Source organism: Tenrec ecaudatus, chromosome 15 (assembly GCF_050624435.1).
Source record: "Tenrec ecaudatus isolate mTenEca1 chromosome 15, mTenEca1.hap1, whole genome shotgun sequence".
Taxonomy (NCBI): Eukaryota; Metazoa; Chordata; class Mammalia; order Afrosoricida; family Tenrecidae; genus Tenrec; species Tenrec ecaudatus.
The window spans coordinates 56,368,672-56,387,544 of record NC_134544.1 but is presented as its reverse complement, the minus strand read 5'-3'; the positions used below and the strand labels follow the sequence as shown (position 1 = coordinate 56,387,544).

Genomic DNA, 18,873 nt, shown 5'->3' with positions numbered 1-18,873 from the left:
AGATGGCCACTTGTAGCCCTTTAAGACCCCAGGTATTAGGCAACAAACTAAAAAGGAGAACGAAAGTAGTAAGTTTATTGGGTGAGTTAACTGGGATGCTCCATGAAACTATGACCTTAACATCCAAGCTAAAGAACCAAACCCCTAAGCATTCTCAGCAGCCACGCTCTCCAGCCCTCTTTGTCATTGTATCTATCTGACAACTTTTGCCAATTCTGCTTTTTATCAGTACACAGCCTATTGATGACAACTGTAATAACCGGTTGTGCAACCCTGCTCTTAACAGATACTTGTTTTTATCATCCTAACTCCAGGAATCTGAAACAGCTCAATTGTACAATTGGTTTCTCTTGTTTGGCAGATGTCCTCAAGGCAAAAGTGGCTTTGAGTGCTGATTATGTATTATTTTTCTTACCTTCTGGATTTTTACTAAAGCCACTATCACTGAATAAATCACACTTTGTAGCAACCTTATGTGTAGGATTTCAGAAGCCCTGGTGGTGTAGTGATTGCAGAGTGGACTGCTAACTACAGAGTCAGCAGTTCCAAACTACCAGCTACTCCTTGGGAGAAAGACGGGTTTTCTGCTCTCGTGAAGAGTTGCAATCTTGGAACCTCTTCTGCCCTGTCCTGTGAATTGTCATTGACTCGATGGGAGTGGGTTTGCTTTGGTATATAGGGTTGCAGACGCTGTAAACCTTCTTGGGAGCAGATAGCCCTATTCTCCCAAGGAGCAGCTAGTAGGTTTGAACCACCCCCCTTGTGATCACCAGTCCAACACTTAGATAACAGTGCCACCTAGGTTTTTTCTAACTTATGCTTTTAACAAATCATTTTCTATTTCATGAACCAAAGCTCTGCTATTCAAATTATGTGTGTTATATCAATACTTAGAGAATTTTATGTTTTTTGTTACATGGAATAAGAGAATCTGAATAATTTCACTGGCAATTGCATTTTTTATTGCTTTTTAAAAAATTCATTTTATTGGGGCTCATTCAACTCTTATCAAAATCCATACATATATCAGCTGTATAAAGCACATTAGTACATTCGTTACCGTCATAATTCTCAAAACATTTGCCCTCCACGATGATGATGCTTTTTAAAAAATCTATTCTACCACTCTGGCTTTTTTTTTTTTTTAGCACATTTGTACATTTATTGCCTTCATTCTCAAAACATTTGCTCTCCACTTAAGGCCCTGGCATCAGCTCCTCATTTTTCCCCCTCCCTTCCCGCTCACCCCTCCCTCGGGAACCCTTGATAATTTAGAAATCATTATTTTGTCATATCTTGCCCTGTCCAACATCTCCCTTCACCCACTTTTCTGTTGTCCGTTCCCCAGGGAGGAGGTTATATGTAGATCCTTGTAATCGGTTCCCTCGTCCAAACCCACCCTCCCTCTACCCACCCAGTATCGCCACCCAGTGATCATCAGCCCTGAATTCCCTGTGTTTCTAGTTCTTATCTGTACCAGTGTACATCCTCTGGTCTAGCGAGATTTATAAGGTAGAATTAGGATCGTGATAGTGGGGACAGAGGGGGTATGGGGGGAAGCATTTAGGAACTAGAGGAAAGTTGTATGTTTCATCATTGCTACATCGCACCCTGACTGACTCATCTCCTCCCCGAGACCCTTCTGTAAGGGGATGTCCAATTGCCTAGAGATGGGCTTTGCATTTCCACTCTGCACTCCCCTCCTCATTCACTATGATGTGAATTGCCCGATACCTGATCCCTTCAACACCTTGTGATCTCACAGGCTGGTGTGCTTCTTCCGTGTGGGCTTTGTGCTTCTGAGCTAGATGGCCGCTTATTTACCTTCAAGCCTTTAAGACCCCAGACACTATATCTTTGATAGCCAGGCACCATCAACTTTCTTCACCACATTTGCTTATTCACCCGCTTTGTCTTAATCAATTGTGTCGGGAAGGTGAGCATCATGGAATGCCAGTGTAATAGAACAAAGAATTTTTGCATTGAGGGGGTAATTGAGTGGAGGCCCAATGTCCATCTGCTACTTTAATACTAAATCTGTAAATATATGCACATAAATCTATTTCTCCATCCTCATATATAAATATATTTACATATGTACATGCCTTTATTTAAACCTCTGTAAATGCCCTTTGCCTCCTAGCTCCTTCCTCGATTTCCTTTGACTTTCCTCTTGTTCCACTATCATGCTCAGTCTTCATTTGGGTTTCAGTAATTCCTCTTGGTTATATTACCCTTGATCATGCCCTATCCTGCCTCCTACATCCTCCTCACCAACGATTTGGATCACTTGTTGTTCCCTTGTCCCCGGGTTTGTTACACCACTGTCTTTCCCCCCACCTCCCCCTCTCCCTCGTCCCAGTGGAACCATCGGTCCCGTTGTTGTCTCCTCTAGATTGTTCATCCAACCTATCTTATTTAGACAGACCTGTAGAGATACTAACATGCACAACAACAAGACAGAGCAAAACCAAGCAACAATATACAACAAAACAACAAGAAACCAATGACAAAAAACAAAACACAACAAAAAAGAAAAGCTTATAGCTTGTTCAAGGACTGTTTGTTGGCCTTTAGGATTGTTTTCCCGTTGAGTCTCTTGGGGCACCACGCCCTGGTCCCAAAGTCCACCTGCAGCATTCCCTGAGGATCTCGCCACTCTGTTCCCTTACTGTTCTGTTGCACCCCCTTAGTGTTTTGCCTCGGTGTAGCGGGATCAGATCGTGTGCAATTCCCACACTGTGTCTCCAGTGTTGTTCCCTGTATGGCTATGGGTCAGTGTGGGACGGCATGTCTCATAGTGGGGCCGGCCATGTGGTCCTCTCTGTCGACTGGCTGCTCTAATTGGGAACATCGTCCTCAAGGCCTGGTGGGCCAGGGTGTGCTCCACTCTCCTCCTCCCCTTTCATCTGCTCCCTTGTGCTCCAATCAGATATGTCCCTCCTGGAGCTGCAGATTCAATGCCATCCTTTGAAATAAATTCTTCTGGGGGGATGGGCAGGTTTCCATGTAGTAGTTGGGATTGGGGCCTGCCCCTCAGGCTTCTCCACTGGTTCCCTACTCCACGCTGGGATGTTGCATTCACTTCTTGGAGCACTGATTTGAAGTCTGGTCCCTCTTTCCCTGTGGAAATAGAAACAATACCCTCCCCTTGGGTGGGTTAGTGCCCTGTGCCCCAACTACCTTTTTCTTTTGTTTTTTTTCCTTTCCCCACCTTCTTTTTAGTTGTCTAACATATGTATCCCTGGATTTGGTCTGCTCCCTGCCATATAACTTGGTCGTCACCCCAGGAATGTTTACGTATAGTAGCTTTTTCCCATTGCCCCTCTTGGTTTTTTTAAAGCTTACCTTAGCAGACTCATGTTGTACTTGTCCTTTTGTACTTGGCTTACTTCAGTTAGCATGATTTCCTCCAGTTTTTCTCATGCAGTGATGTGCCTCATACGTTCATCACTGCTTTTTAGCGATGTGTAGTACTCCATTGTATGTATATACCACAATTTTTGAATCTAGTCATCAGTTAATGGAAATTTGGGTTGTTTCCAACTACTTGCAGTTGTGAACTGTGCTGCAGTGAACATTGGAGCACAGATGTCTGGTCTTGGTTTGTTTCTTGCCTCTTCTGGGTATATGCCCAGTAGGGGGATTGCTGGGTCATATGGTAACTCTATTTCCATCTGTTTTAGATATCGCCAGATTGATTTCCATAGTGGCTATACATACTTACAGGCCCACCAGCAGTGGATGAGAGTTCCTGTCTCCCCACAGCCCCTCTAACACTTGTTGCTTTCTGATTTTTTGAATTGGGCTGTCTTTGAGGGGGTTAGGTTGTTTTAATTTGCATTTCTCTTATGGCTAAAGATTGGGAACATTTTCTCATATGTTTATTGGCCATTCGGATGTCTGCCCCTGTGAAACTTCTGTTCAGGTCCTTTGTCCGCCTCTCAAGTGGCACATTCGTTTTTTTCTTTTTGGAAGCTAGCAGCATATTGTAGATTTTAGTAATAAGGCCTTTGTCTGATGTGTCATTGCTAAAGATGCTTTCCCAGTTCGTGGACTCTCGTATCACTCTCTTGGTGAATTATTTCTATGTTCTCAGGTGTTTTATCTTCAGTATATCCCATTTGTCACTTTGTGCCTTCTCTGTATTCCCTGTGCCAAAGTTCTCAAGTTGGCCACAATTCCCTCATTGATGACCCTAATAATTTGGGGTTTAACTTCAAGGTCTTGAGTGTATTCTTGTGTGTGGAGTGAGATAAGGGTCTTGCTTCATTTTTCTGCAGGTAAATACCCATTTTTTCCATCACCACTTGTTAAAGAGGGCCCTTATCAAAGATCAGTTGTCTGTATGCTGATGATTTTATTTCTGGGTTTTCAGTTGTTTTCCATTGCTCTGAGTATCTGTCATTGTACCAGTACCATGCAGTTTTGACAACTGTGGCTGTATAGTATGTGCTAAAGTCTGGTAAAGCAAGCCCTCCCACTGTGTCCTCCTTCTTGAGGAGTTCTCTGCTAATTCTGGGCTTCTTCCCTCTCCATATGAAGTTGGTAATCAGTTTTTCCATTTCTTTGAAGAAAGATGATGATAATTGTATCGGGATAGCATTAAACTTATATAGTGCCTTTGGCAGAACTGACATCTTAACTATACTAAGTCTCCCAATCCAAGAGCATGGAATATTCTTCCATTTGTTGAGGTCGCTCTTGGTTTCTTGTAATAGTGTTCTATAGTTTTCCCCCGTATAGATCTTTTGTTTTTTTAGTCAGGTATATCCCTACATATTTCAAGTTGTGTTTGGCTTTTGTGAAGGGTACCACCTTTTTGATCTCTTCTTCTGTGGTCTTATCCAATGTGTGTAACAGTCCGATGGACTTCTGTTTGTTGATTTTGTATCCTGCCACTCTGCCAAACTCCTCTATTGCTTCCAGTATTCCCCTTGTGGAGCTTTTGGGATTTTCCATATATAAAATCATATCATCTGCAAATAATGATAGTTTCACCTCTTCCTTCCCCAGACGAATACCTTTGATGTCTTTTCTTTGCCTTATGCTATTAGCTAAAACCTCCAGCATGATATTAAATCAGAGTGGGGACAAGGGGCATCCTTGTCTGGTCCCCTTTTTCAGTGGGATTGTGTTAGTCTTTTCCCCATTGACATGTTGGCTGTTGGTTTTCATATATAGCTTGTTTTGTCTTGAGGAATTTTCCTTCCATTCCTATCTTCTCAAGTGTCTTAAACAGGAATTGGTGTTGGATGTTGTCAAATGCTTTTTCTGCATCTGTCAATATTATCATGTGGTTCTTATCGTTTTTCATGTCAATGTGACGAATAATACTAATGGTCTTTCGTATGTTGAACCTTCCCTGCATCCCTGGTATGAATCCCACTTGGTCATGGTGAATTATTTGTTTTATATACTTTTGCATTCTGTTGGCTAGTATTTTGTTAGGATTTTTGCATCGATGTTCATTAGGATATTGGTCTGTAGTTCTCGATTCTTGTGGGATCGTTGCCCGGTTTAGGTATCAAGAGTTATACTAGCTTCATAGAAGGAGTTCAGGAGTTTGCTCTCTCTCTCTATGTTCTGGAAGAGTTTGTGTAGGATTGGTGGTAGTTCTTCCCTAAGTGCTTGGCAGAATTCTCCAGTGAAGCCATCTGGTCCAGGGATTTGTTTGTTGGTAATCCCTTGATAACCTTGTCTATTTCTTCCATTACTATGGGTCTGTTGAGGTTCTTGATGTCCACCGAGGATAGTCTAGGAGGGATTGGTTTTCCAAGAATTTGTCCAAGTCTTCCAAATTGTTGAATTCATTGGAGTACAATCCTTCCTAGTACGGTGTGACCATCCTTTTGATTTCACTAGGGTGTGTTGCAATGCCCCCTCTTTCATCCCTCATTCTTGCTATTGAGATTTTTTCCCTCCTTTCTTTGGTTAGATTTGCCAGATGTCTGTTGATTCTGTTTATCCTTTCAAAGAACCAACTTTTAACAGCATTAATTTTTTCCATAGTTTTCTTATTTTCCCTCTCCTGGATCTCAGCCCAGATTTTTATAATTTCTTTTCTTTTGCTATTAGTAGGATTGTCCTGCTGACTCTGCTCTAGTTGTTGTAAATTTTGTGCCAGCATATCAGTCATGAGTCTCTCTCCCTTTCTCAGGTGAGCATGTATTGCTATGAAACTTCCTCTGGTAACTGCTTTTGCTGTGTCCCATAAGTTTTGTTATGTCGTGTGCTCATTCTCGTTGGTTTCTAGAAATTTCCTAATTTCATCTCTGATCTGTGCCAGTACGCACTCCTTTTGCAGTAGAGAGTTATTTATCCTCCAGTGGTTTGCTCTTATTTTCTTCGTCTTCCTTTTGTTGACTTCCAGCCTTATGGCACAGTGGTCAGAGAGAGAGGTCTGAATGATATCAATGTGCTTAAATTTATGTAGATTCACCTTATGCCCCAGTATTTGGTCTATCTTTGAATATCACTTACTTTATTTTTCAAATAGTTTATACCAGTTTTGGCCATTGGGAATTCTTTCAAGGGTTCTTGCTTTGAAAAGATAGTCCACGCTAACCTTTATCTTCCTTCTGTCAGCCCTAAATCACCCACTGATCCAAAGAGCCCTGATTTGTTTTAAGAGTGGTACTTAATAGCCAAGCTTTGGGTCCTAGATGTGGTATTTGCTACCACAATAGCTACCAGAAAAACAGTACTGCATAGAGCTAGGAAATATATGTATGAATACTAGCCCCGGTAGAGAGTTCCACACTAATAAACTCAAAAACCAAATCCACTTGCCTTAGAGTTGTTAGTGACTCATAACAACCCTGAAGGACAGGGTAGAAGTTCACCTTGGAGTTTCCAAAACGTTAAATCTTTACCAGGGAAAAATAGCCTCATCTTTACCAGAGAAAAATAGCCTCATCTTTACTCTGGTGGAGTTGCTGATAAATTAGAACCACAGACCTAGCGGTTCGTAGCCCAGTACTTAACCCACAGTGTCACCAGGGCTCCTCCTGCACTAATAGACCTTCTTATTTATAACATCTTTCTCTGTCAGAAACCTAACTCAATAACTACAGTATATGTATCATTAATGAATATAATTCACATTTGTGCTTCAACAAAATTGTAAGTTGTAAATATTAGATTCTGTGGAATTGTTTTTGAATATTCATGAATAGAAGAATCAACTATCTTTGTTGTAATGCATGTAGAATTCGATGTACTCTAAAGGTACTGTAGACTCGCAAGTAAAACTCAATATAATCGAGTCAATACTGATTCATAGTGTGACCCTTTGGGTTTCCAAATGTGTTCATCTTTATGGGAGCAGAAAGCCTCATCAGTCTCCTAGGAGGGGCTGGTGGTTTTGAACTGCTGCCCTTGAGATTAGCAGTTCAACTTATAACCCACTGTGCAACCACGGTTCGTTGAAGGCACTTATAACAAGTAACTTTTAGAAAGGATTTGTAAATCAAATGTGGCTTTATTTCCTATTTGATCTTTTGCTTAATTATCAAATTAGTATTTTATATGCTTTGGTTATATGACACCAATGACATTCTTCAACAAGGTTTGAATTGAAAATTTTTTCTGTTTTGTTTTAGGTCTTAACCTACAGAGTCAATTTAATCTGGAAAATGTCACTGTTTTCAATACCAATGAGCAGGAAAGCACTCTGGGTCAGAAGGTGAGGCTGACAGAAATTATCTAACAATATATTTATAAGTTTGTTATTGAGCTAACACATCTAAATAAGGGCTGTGAATTATTTTCTTTTCTAAAAGTAAGCCTTTAGTTTAATTTCCATTGACAGAAGTAAAATGTATCTGTAAATCAAACAATGTAAAAATTTATTAGTTGTACTTTTTTTATATCTATACAAAATTTAAAATAAACCAATCTTAATATTCTCTCCCTATCTGAATAAGGCTTAATGAATGTATGAACAAATATATGTGATTTATTTTTCCCAAAAATTATAAGTTGTGTGATACAGGCATACCTTAGAGATGCTGAAGATTCCATGCCTGACCACCAACACAATAAAGTGAATGTTGCAATAAAGAAAATCATGCCTTTTTTGGTTTCACTGTGCCTATGAAATCTATACTTTATCCTTACTAAGAGTATGATGAATAACATTATGAAAAAATGTCAGAGATTGTGGAAAGTACCAAGCTGTGGCACAGAGACCAAGTGAGCACATGTTGCTAGGAAAATGATGCCAATAGACTTGTTTGATGCATGGTTGCCATAAACCCTCAGTTTGTAAACAAAACTGCAGGATCTGTGAAGTACAATAAAGTGAGTATAGGCACACCCGTACTGTTTTATAATTTATTTTATGGGAGAAAATTAATGTACTTCTTTATCCACAGATGAATCAATTTCTGTTTCTGTCTCAGTCTTGAAATGGGTCATTGTAAGTCTTTGAATGGATATACTATAATGCTCTGTTGGTGGACTGTCTCACAATGAAAACTGGCAATAAGACTGTGTTTGTTATTACGGTGCCATCACATTGATTCTGACTCATGACAGTGGCTTTGCCTCACGGAGGTTCCTAGGCTGCAGTCTTTGTCTACGCAGCTCTCTAGGCCTTTTTCTCCGTAGAACCCCTGGTGGGTTTGGGAACTGCCAACCTGGTTAGCAGCCAAGTCCTTCACCATTGCAGCGGGACTCCTTAGTATTGGGTGAGAGAGCTTTAAAAAGTGTGTGGGAAAATCAAATCAGAAGACAATGGGATTTTTTCCCATTGAAACTCTTCTTTCCTCTATGCTCACAAATGGTGAATTATTCATATGTCTATGTAGGATAAATTTGTATAAAATTTCTGGCCCTAAATATATGCATTTCAAAACCTGGCATCTGTTGCCCAGTTCTCCACAGTGTTGTACCCATTATAATTTGTGTTGCCACCTGGGGCACCTGGAAAAGTGCATTGTCTCTTACCAAAATGGATAATTCCCAGTTTTTAAGAATCTTTGCTTACTTGACATATAACATTGAAAAATAAGTCCGTATTTTAACTTGCATTTCTTTAATTATTAACAATAGCATAAAGGGACTTACTATACATTTGGGATTTTTCTTTTGTGAATGAACTCTTTTTGCCATCTTACTGTTGACTTGTCTTTTTCTCATTGATGGGAATAATTACTTACATGGAATAATTATTTTTTCTGTTTATGGTTTTATTTTAAATTAATACTAGTGCCTTGTTATATAAAACTTTTAAATTAGAATGTAGTATTAACCTTTGTTGGCCTTGGGCTTTATTTTAAGTATTAAATCCAGCCTGGAGTATTGGAGACTAGAGTAAACAGGATTATAATTTTCTTTCTCTTTAAATGGTGAACCAATTATCACAGAGCCATTTGTCTACTGAATTTTAAAAGGGCATAACCTGTAAATCATTTATTCTTAAACATTATTTACAATATAACCCAGACAGTCCTAAGTTGGCAGATTTCTGGTACCTTTGACACGTCTTCATTTATAGACAAGTTATAAAGCTTAAAAGTTATTAGCTATAACTAATATGTTACTGCATAATGCTGTGAGCTTATTCTTTAAAATGCAGTAATAATCAATTTAGAAATGATGTTGATTATACTTGGGAGTTTGCAGAAACTTGTTCACTTTTATGCATCTTTTAGACACATCTTAAATTGTTCCATATAAATGTAATGTTTTGAAATTTTCAGTGGAGTTGGGCGCCCTCTACCTAGAATCAGCACATCTTCAGATTAAGTTAAGAGTCCTTTCTTGGTTTACCTGGAGGCTTTCATATAGTAATGCTCTCAGTTCTTTGAGGGGTAAGCATTTGTTTTTGAGAGGTCACATTTAGATCATCCCCATAGTTTTGAAATCCTTCTGTCATGTCTTCCTGACTGTCGTGTCATTGCCATACTGCAGTTGGGTCTTGGTGACCTGTCATGGTGTGTTTCCAGTGGCTTAGAGCTTACCTGCAAGTCCTGACCGTCTGAACTTCTTTCCTCATACTGGTTGCGTGCGAGTAACCTATTCCAGCCTTTGTCTTCCACTTGACAACGGCTTCATGGCAGACTGTGTAATGTTCCCTTCTAGCACTCTGAGGATAGAGAAGAAGGAATGGATGTAGAAGAAGGTGAAATGGGAGATGATGAAGCACCAACAACCTGGTGAGTTTTTAGGCCATGCTATTTTGCTTTCCAAAGATAATGCTGTAGTAACTGAGTACAGGTGTAAGATTCAGTATGAAAAGTCTTGCTTAGATTTCTATTTGCAACTTTTGTGCATGTTCTAGTATAATAATGAATCCTAAATCACTGGGCTGTGAGTTGGTTTCAGCATTTCATGCAGACAGTGTGCTGTTTACATGGCCTAAGTGAGGCATGTCCCTAACATTTACACAGGCACTTTTAGAAAACATCCATTACATTTCATGGACCCAGGGACTTTGGGTATCAGGCTTCCTCTTTAGTGACACTGGTGGGATGAGAAATCTTTCGCTCTTCTCCTCACCTATGACTGTGTCTCATCTCATCCTCTATAATCTTGTTTAATCTGTTACTTAATTTTTCTGAGTTCTGGTTACAAGAAATGAGAAGGAAAAGAAAAGGCATGAAGGAAAACAGCAGCAATCTTCTGGCGTCTGAGGCCTCAAAAGCAGTCATTGGGAGAGTTTCCATGAGATGCAAAGGGCGCCTGATGCTGCCCCCAGGGCTCCAGCACAGGAGAGGGGTCCCTAGCACCCAAGGTTTCAGAACTGTGCACATGTCCCCAAGCAACTTGCAAAGTGAGCTGGCTCCAGCTTCACCTTTAATACGGGCTAATCGTCTGACCTTGAGCAGGTTACTTAACCTCTGCAACTCCCTTTCTACACTCCTTTTCATACCTCTTTAAAATGCACTGGTGCCACCGGTGTGGTGTAGCTTTGAGAACTGATCATTGGAAATGATCTATTAAAGCACTCGAAAGTTATTCCTGTTACAACTGTAATATTGGTATTCTATGTAGTGATGTGTGAAAACACTTAGAAGGGTTTTCACATCCACCCACCTCTGTATGTGTATTTTCTCGACTCTCCCAGCTTTGCCCTCCGCGCATCAGTAAATACTGTAAGTTCAATGAAAACACTTGATTCCTAACTTAATAGTAGAGGAACAGCTATCATTATTATTACTTTAGATTGCTTGTATTACTTTATATGACACTATACTAGTTTACACTAGAGAGAGCTGGCGTTGGGATTCTGGACTGACAACAATAGAAGTGCAAAGGACCAGGGGAGTAGCCTTGAGGATGTAAAACGGGCCCAAAGACAAGCGCTGCTTAATACAGGCTCATCTAGTTAATTAGACAAGACTGTGTAGGTAATATACCACCATTCCCTATGCTCTTAAACTAGGCCCCGCTGTAGGCTGTTTACTGAAATTGAATCCTATACACAACCTCCTCTGGGTAAGCGTCAATCACTATTTTTTCTTAGGAGAGTGAATGTGTAGCGATTTCCTTGGTGATTGCTATAGTACAGATAATTTTAGGCACTGTAATTTACAAAGCAAAGCCCATTGCCCATATAATGTGAAGTCCATTTCAGATTTAGCTCACCTGTTGCATTTATAAATATCTTTAATTATTTCCTTTGTTATAAGGTTATACATAATAAACCATCTAGCTAAACTTGCTGAAGTATTTAACTGACTTTAAACTATCTTAGTTATGTAGTGTTGCTATAATACAAGTACAAATGATTGGGTTTTTGTTTGTTTGTTTTTAATGCTTCTCCCTCTCCCCCCCCCCCCATGATTGGTTTTATCAAACAAATTTTTTTCCTCAGTTTAGACAGCTAGAAATCTAAATTCGGGATGCTGGCTTGCTAGAGGAAGACTAACTCTGAGGAATGTCTGTGTTTCTTCTGATCTGCCCTTGGGCAGTCTTTCTGTGACTTGGCACCCCTTGTCCCATTTGTGCTCTGCTGTCTTATTTAATTGTGTTTATATTTCAAAAGAGACTGAACGTATACTAATCCTGTCTCAAAAGCATAGCACAGACAACCCATTCCCAAATAGGATTATAACCACAAGCATGTGGTCACGATTTGCAACACAGATTTAGTGGAATAAAATTCAGTCTGTGACATACACATAAAACCAAACCATTGTAATGTCACATATGCATCATTCAAAACCATTGTAGTCTGGATGAGTGCCTGTACATGCTTGCAGACCTCTTCATGAAGAAAGCTGTAACCTCTGCGGCTACTGTTTCAGTGCAGAGGGGCTTTTTCACTGGTTTCTAAATTCAAATTTTATTCCAGGCGATTCATGCTTATAGAAATATCAGTGTAAGATAAATGATATATACATATGTATACATTTTTGAATTGTGCCACTTCATATACCTTTAAACCATTAAAATTATTCTTTAAGAAGATACTTTAGAACACTGCCTTATTAATTTAGTTTATATCATTAATCATATGAATTAGATTACTTTCTAATAGACTTTTATTTGTTTTACTAAAATGCTTTCCCTTTTGTTCTAAAAAACCAAACCATATTCATTGCCATTGAGGATCAATGCACCCCTATAAAACAATAGAGTTATTGCTTCATAGGTTTTCAGAGATTGTATATCTTTATAGGAGCAGACAGCCTCATCATTCTCCCACAAAGCAGCTGATGGATTTTGTGTTTTCAACCCAGTGCTTAACCCACTCTGCCATCAGAACTCCTTGTGCTATCTGTTAGATCTTTCAGAGACAAGAGACAAAGCAAGAAAGTTAATACTTTTTTGGAGGGAGATGAGGTTTGCAGGAAACTAACTCAAAGGAAATGAGGTGAATGGGGTTTCATATAGCCGCATGAAGAAAAGTTAGAGTTGGCTCTTTAAAGCCAGAGAATTAGCTAATTTAAAAGGTATAGAAAGCCTGAGAACCGCTGTTACTGAAAGGCAGAGGAAAAACAGGTTTAATGAAGACCCACTCACAGATTATAACAGCGTCTGGTGAGGAAAGAGTGAAAAGACTCTGGTGTCACTGGCTTCTGCTTCCGAGAAAAGGACAGCAGAGAGAGTCCACCCTGCCAAGTGTCAAGAGCCTCAGGCTTTTCAGGTAGCAAGCAGGGGCAGGAGAGAGAGAGAGAGGACAAAGGAAATTCCACAATCTTTCTGTTTTGGGGACCACTTATACATTTTGTAGGCATGATGAATCCTGCGCATCTTTCTGGTTGGTGCCAATAACTTCAGTGATCCAGGCGCCAGCTTCAGCAAGCTGACATTTAATCAAGTGGGAAGATGGGCGAGTAAGCTTTGTAAACAGAAGATGAGTCTGCTGCTGTCTTCAGTCATGCCGCCGCCACCTCACCCTAGATAACTCTCAGATCATTTACTTATCTGTTCTAAGTTTTCTATAGAAAATTGAATTTTAGACCTGTAAATTAGCTTGTACTTTTCGTCTCTAAACTCTTCGTGTTACATACAAACTAAGGACTTCTTTTTTTTTTTTATGGGACAGAAGAACAGATTTTATTTAATTAGTGCTACAGATGTACAAGAAAAGACACTGACAGAATTTATGTGAAATAAAAAAATTGGGTGAACATAGTTAACCAAATATCAAAGAAGCCCCTCAAAACCAAGAAGCCTAAAAATAAACAAAGATAACTCCATCATAATCAATGTTAAAATAATAATAATAGAATATATTATAAGAGACAAAATCTCATGCATTAAGATATGAATGGCATGTTATTTCTCATAAGGAAAAATTATATATTCTAAGGTTAAAATTTCATTATCTAGGGAGCAATCGCTAGCAAAAACATGGAAATATATAGCCAAAAATATCATTAGTGGGATTAAATGAAAATATTGAATTCTAAAACATCAAAAAGTAAACCAGTAAAGAAGGGACTAACTAAAAAAAACCATCATAGCAATCAAACAATAGAGAAAAAGGAACCATATTAACTAATGCATTACATGTAAATGAACATAAAGCTACAATTAAAAGAGAGAGATCCTCAGAATAAATTTTGAAAATCAAGAGCCAGCCATGTTTTTTCTACAAGAGATGTACATCAAATGCACATAAACATGGTAAAAAATAGTGAATATGGCACTCAAAGAAATCCTCAGAAAGTTTTGGTTGTTAGGTGCAATCGAGTGAGTTCAGAGTCAGAAGGACTCTGTCCAGCAGAATGACACACTGCCCAGTGCTGCGTCATCTTCACAAATAGCGTTTGCTTAAATCCACTGTTCCAGTCACTCTGTCAATCCAACATTGAACTAGGGTGATTAAATCATTATCTTACAAAGACAGGCAATAGTCTTTTTTTTTTAATTTTAACAATTTATTAGGGGCCTCATACAATTCTTATCACAGTTCATACATATACATACATCAATTGTATAAAGCACATCCATACATTCCCTGCCCCAATCATTCTCAAAGCATTTGCTCTCCACTTAAGCCCACTAAGGACTTCTTAATATTAACCAAACCCCCTAACTTCAGAACAGTATTACAGTATAACGTTCATCTGCTTTTAAAGGTGATATAACATCCCCTGCATATTACCTCTTACTGCCAGCAAGTTGATGCCAACTCATTGTGAGGCTGTAGGACAAGGTAAACTGCCTCTGTGAGTTCCTGAGACTGGAACTCTTGAAGGAGGCAGAAAGCTCTGGCTTTCTTCCACCATGCAACCTGGTCACTAGGAAAAAAATAATTCTGCGTATATCAGTCCCAAAGATAAGAGATGGAGCTTAATCTACTTCTTGTTCTTGGCTAGAAAAGAAGAAATAGAACCTAAGATCATGGTACTATTATCAGTTACCAAAACCAGTGCCCTGTTTCTCCTATGAAATTATAGCTTTGCTCTTAAGAGTTTTTATAGCCATGAAATTTAGAGAAAATTTTAGCTATAATCCATAGGTCAAAGTTTCTAAAGTTTATTTTGAAAGATTACAGTATAAAGTAATGCACAATTGTGTTTTCCTGACAATTAATTTTTATAGGAGTGCTGTTGAAATTTTTTATAGATACTTGAAATTCTGAGTTAATCAAAACCTCAAGCATTATATATGAATAATAATAAAAGTTTTATTGGCTATTTTGAATTGTATTGAACATTAAAACATTTTGTTAAAACAATATGTTTTAACATTAAAAATTAAATTATAGCATAGATTTATAAATTGAAAGCATGTATACTGACATTGTAAGTTAAAACAGCCAAATTTTATTGAATTAGTAATATCATTAAATAAAGACACTAAAAAAAGGACTTACTAGGACTTCTTAGGCTATTAAGATGTGACATGGATTGACATTGACTTTTAAACAACATCAATGTTGATTAGTTCTTGTATAAAAACCAAGGAACGTGTAGTCCAGGGGTGGTAGGGCAGCACCATGCAGTGAGGTGGTCTAGGAACACGGTTCCTTCGAGCTGCTTTATCCTTAGCATTTTCCCCTCTCCTATAATCTGCTTGACTCACCACCACATCTGCGTTCTAGCCAACCGAAACAATACAAAACCTCACTGCTGACTCAGAGTGCCCCCTGTGAGTAGTCTCCAAGACTGTGACTGTTTACAGGAGTAGAAAGCCCAACCTTCTCCCTCGGAGCTGCTGGTGGTATCAAACTGCTGACCATTGGGATCACAGTCCAACTCGTAATCACTGTGCCAACAGGGCTCTTCTAGTCTGACCAATAGGGAGGGAAATGAAAAGGGGTCATAGAAGAACATGGCCCCCAAATTGTACATGTGACTGCTACTCCCAACCAGTTGGCCAAATTTTAATCACATGACTACAGCTAGCTGTACATGTAGTTAGGCAACAGTCTACATAGTCTTGAATTCCAAATAATCATGAACCAGCCAGAACTCCTGCCACTAGGTGAAGAGGGGAGTAGTTATCTCTCTGCTACAAAGAATGCTATTAATTCTCTGAAATTATTTACAAAATTATACGTGTGAGTATGCCTTTTTTCCTGGGGAAAGAGGCCAGAGTTCTTAATTTCTTGGGCGTGGGGCATTATGGGTTGTGACTAGGAAAAGTTAGGGGCATTTAGGTATTTCTAATAGAGTCTGAGAAACTGATTTGATATATAACATTTTGTTTATTAGTTCCATTCCAATTGATTACAACCTATATAGAAAATTCTGGTCACTTCAGGATTACTTCAGGAACCCTGTGCAATGTTATGAGAAGATTTCATGGAAAACTTTTCTCAAGGTGAGTTGCCAATCACAGACTATCAAAAGCCTATTATGTTACAACTAATGACAAAACCGAAATGTGACTCTTGACCAGCACACGATCGAATTCTGCCTCTCACACATGTCTATTCCTGTTTTATAAACGATGGACATTACATTACAATTCATACTGAAGCCACCAATGTCACCAAGTTATTGTAAGAAATTAGAATTCTGCCTCTTACACAGATGTCTATTCCTATTTTATAAATGATGGACATTGCATTACAATTCATATTTAAACCACCAATGTCAGCAAGTTATTGTAAGAAATAATACATAAATAAGTTTGGGTTTTTTGGTTGTTGTTTTTTAAAGTCGTGTGCTGTCATCAACATAAACTGATGAATGTTTGCACAGTATCTCATCTTGACTTTGCACAAAATTATTTCAGCTAACCTGTTAGGCACGGTGTCCACAGACTGTGACCCTTTGGCCAAATCTCGTCTGCCTGATTTAATAAGCAAAGCTATATTTGGACACACTCATGCTTACATATGAATTTTCTGCTTGTGTTTGCATTATAATGGCAGAACTGAGTAGTTGGAATCCGACCTTGTGGACTGCAAAGTCTTAAATTATCTAACATTTTGCAGGAAAAGTGATTGTCAATCCTCAATTTACAAGAATTCTCTGAATTTGCTTGGCTTCCTCAAGATCTGTTGTTCTTTTTTGTTGTCTTCAAAATCCACGATAAATAGGTAGATCTGAAAAAGTGCCTATGGTGTGTGTTCTTATTTTTACAGTTACTTTATATGCAATATGTTTTGTAAGGGACCTGTCCAAATTTAGATTAGGTGTGGTAGGTGATAAATAACTGGATAGAATTGGACATTGTCGTTTTGTTTGGTCACAATCTTTAGCATGTCAAATACTTGAAAGTTCCCATAGCTAATTAAACGACTACTCTTGTTGGGTGAAAATCAGTACACTTGCAAAACATCGCTTTTTTTGTTTGCTGCTAACACACACACCAGCCTCTGCTGTCAAGTCAGTTCCCGCTTACAGTGCCCTCCCTTGGGGACAGGGCAGCACTGCTCCTGTGAGTCTCCATGCCGTTGAAGGCCTTTCTCCCAGGGAGCAGCTGGTGGCTTCACACTGCTGCCTTTGCAGCATCTATTCACTGGGCCACCCGGCCTTCTTCACAAAGCTGAAGAAAGACCGTACTCAAGAGCATCACAGAGCTCGTGGGAAAGTGGAAATAAAAGATGATGGGGCTTTCCCACAAGCTTTCCCATTTAAAGCCCTCTGGCATTTCTTCAGTCGGTCATTTGTTCCTATTCTTAAAATACCATGAAATCTCGCACCGAATAATGTTTCCCCACATTTTGCTACCTGACTTTAGCGTTCCTTACAGTCTAAGTACAGGCTGGGTGTTTTAATCATGGAAAGCATTGACTATGGTAATGCAAGATAATTTTTTTTTTTATTTTACAGTATTCCGAAGAAGTTTTAGCTGTTTTCAAAAGTTATAAATTAGATGATACACAAGCCTCAAGGAAAAAAATGAAAGAATTAAAAACAGGAGGAGAACATGTATATTTTGCAAAATTTTTAACAAGTGAAAAGGTATAACTCTTGTTTTTTTTCCTTTTAAGTATGATAAAAAATTTTCCCCTCTTTAGTTGATAGTCTTAAGTTCAGTAGAAATGTTTCATATTTCTTATTGCACTCATGTTAGCCTTAGGGACCCATTGCTTCCTTGAACAAATAAAAGAATGTGATTTCAAAGAAGTTGTTCCACATTAAGTATTTGAGAAGAAATTCAGTTTAATTAATTTCAGCTATATTTTTTGAACCTCGTGGTAAGATTTACTTTTCGTTTATGAAAATGGTTTATAAATGATCTTCATTAGGTACAAAACTCCTTATTTATTTATACAATTTAATAAGTAAATTCTTTTCAAATATAATGCTAAGGGATTGTGTAAGTTTCCTAGTTACAAATAGCACATTGAGTCTGTATTTGACCTCTATTTCTGTACACACATAGCAGTGACAAATAAAATATTTTAAAAGGAGACTTAAAAGACAGTTGGGGGAAGGGAGACAGCGGTCAGTGTAAGATATGAAAATAACAATTTCTAATTTATCAAGGGGTCATGACAGTAGGGAGTGGGAGAGTAAAAAGAGGAACTGATACCAAGGGGTCAAATAGAATGTAAATGTTTAGAAAATAATGATAGCAACATATGTACAAATATGCTTGATAGCAATTGATGTATGGATTGTTTTAAGAGCTGTAATAGCCCCCAATAAAATGATCTTTTAAAAAAACACCATAAGGTTGGGCTTCCAGAAACAAGATAAGTATCTGCATAGATACGCCACATAATAAGGGAAAGAGAAGTCTTGGGCCTGCTGAATTCTGTATCCAAATGGAGGCAGTAACAATTAGAAGTTTGCCTATAAGTAATGGCATGACATACACTCTGACTGGGACAGCGGCCCGGAGCCAGATTCACTGCTTGAAGCCAAGGGCTTGGGCAGAACTTTATCCACTCTGGAAGCTAAGGAAAGATAGATACTCCAGTGCCCTAACTAAGGCCATGGTTGTATAGGAATTTATTTAGCTAAAGATACAGATTTGTGTCTGTCTGCTTCCTCTGTGACTGTAGAT

At 38.7% G+C, this 18,873-nt stretch overlaps 1 protein-coding gene across 1 annotated transcript in view; it reads left to right on the top strand.

Annotated features, from left to right (window-relative positions):
- Positions 1-18,873, top strand: part of THOC1 (THO complex subunit 1) — a 61,071-nt gene that overhangs the window by 12,847 nt on the left and 29,351 nt on the right. Inside the window, exons 8-11 of the mRNA XM_075532914.1 lie at positions 7,605-7,687; positions 10,090-10,163; positions 16,122-16,230; positions 17,691-17,822. Of these exons, the coding sequence (XP_075389029.1) occupies positions 7,605-7,687; positions 10,090-10,163; positions 16,122-16,230; positions 17,691-17,822 (398 nt within the window). The remainder of the gene's footprint in view (positions 1-7,604; positions 7,688-10,089; positions 10,164-16,121; positions 16,231-17,690; positions 17,823-18,873) is intronic.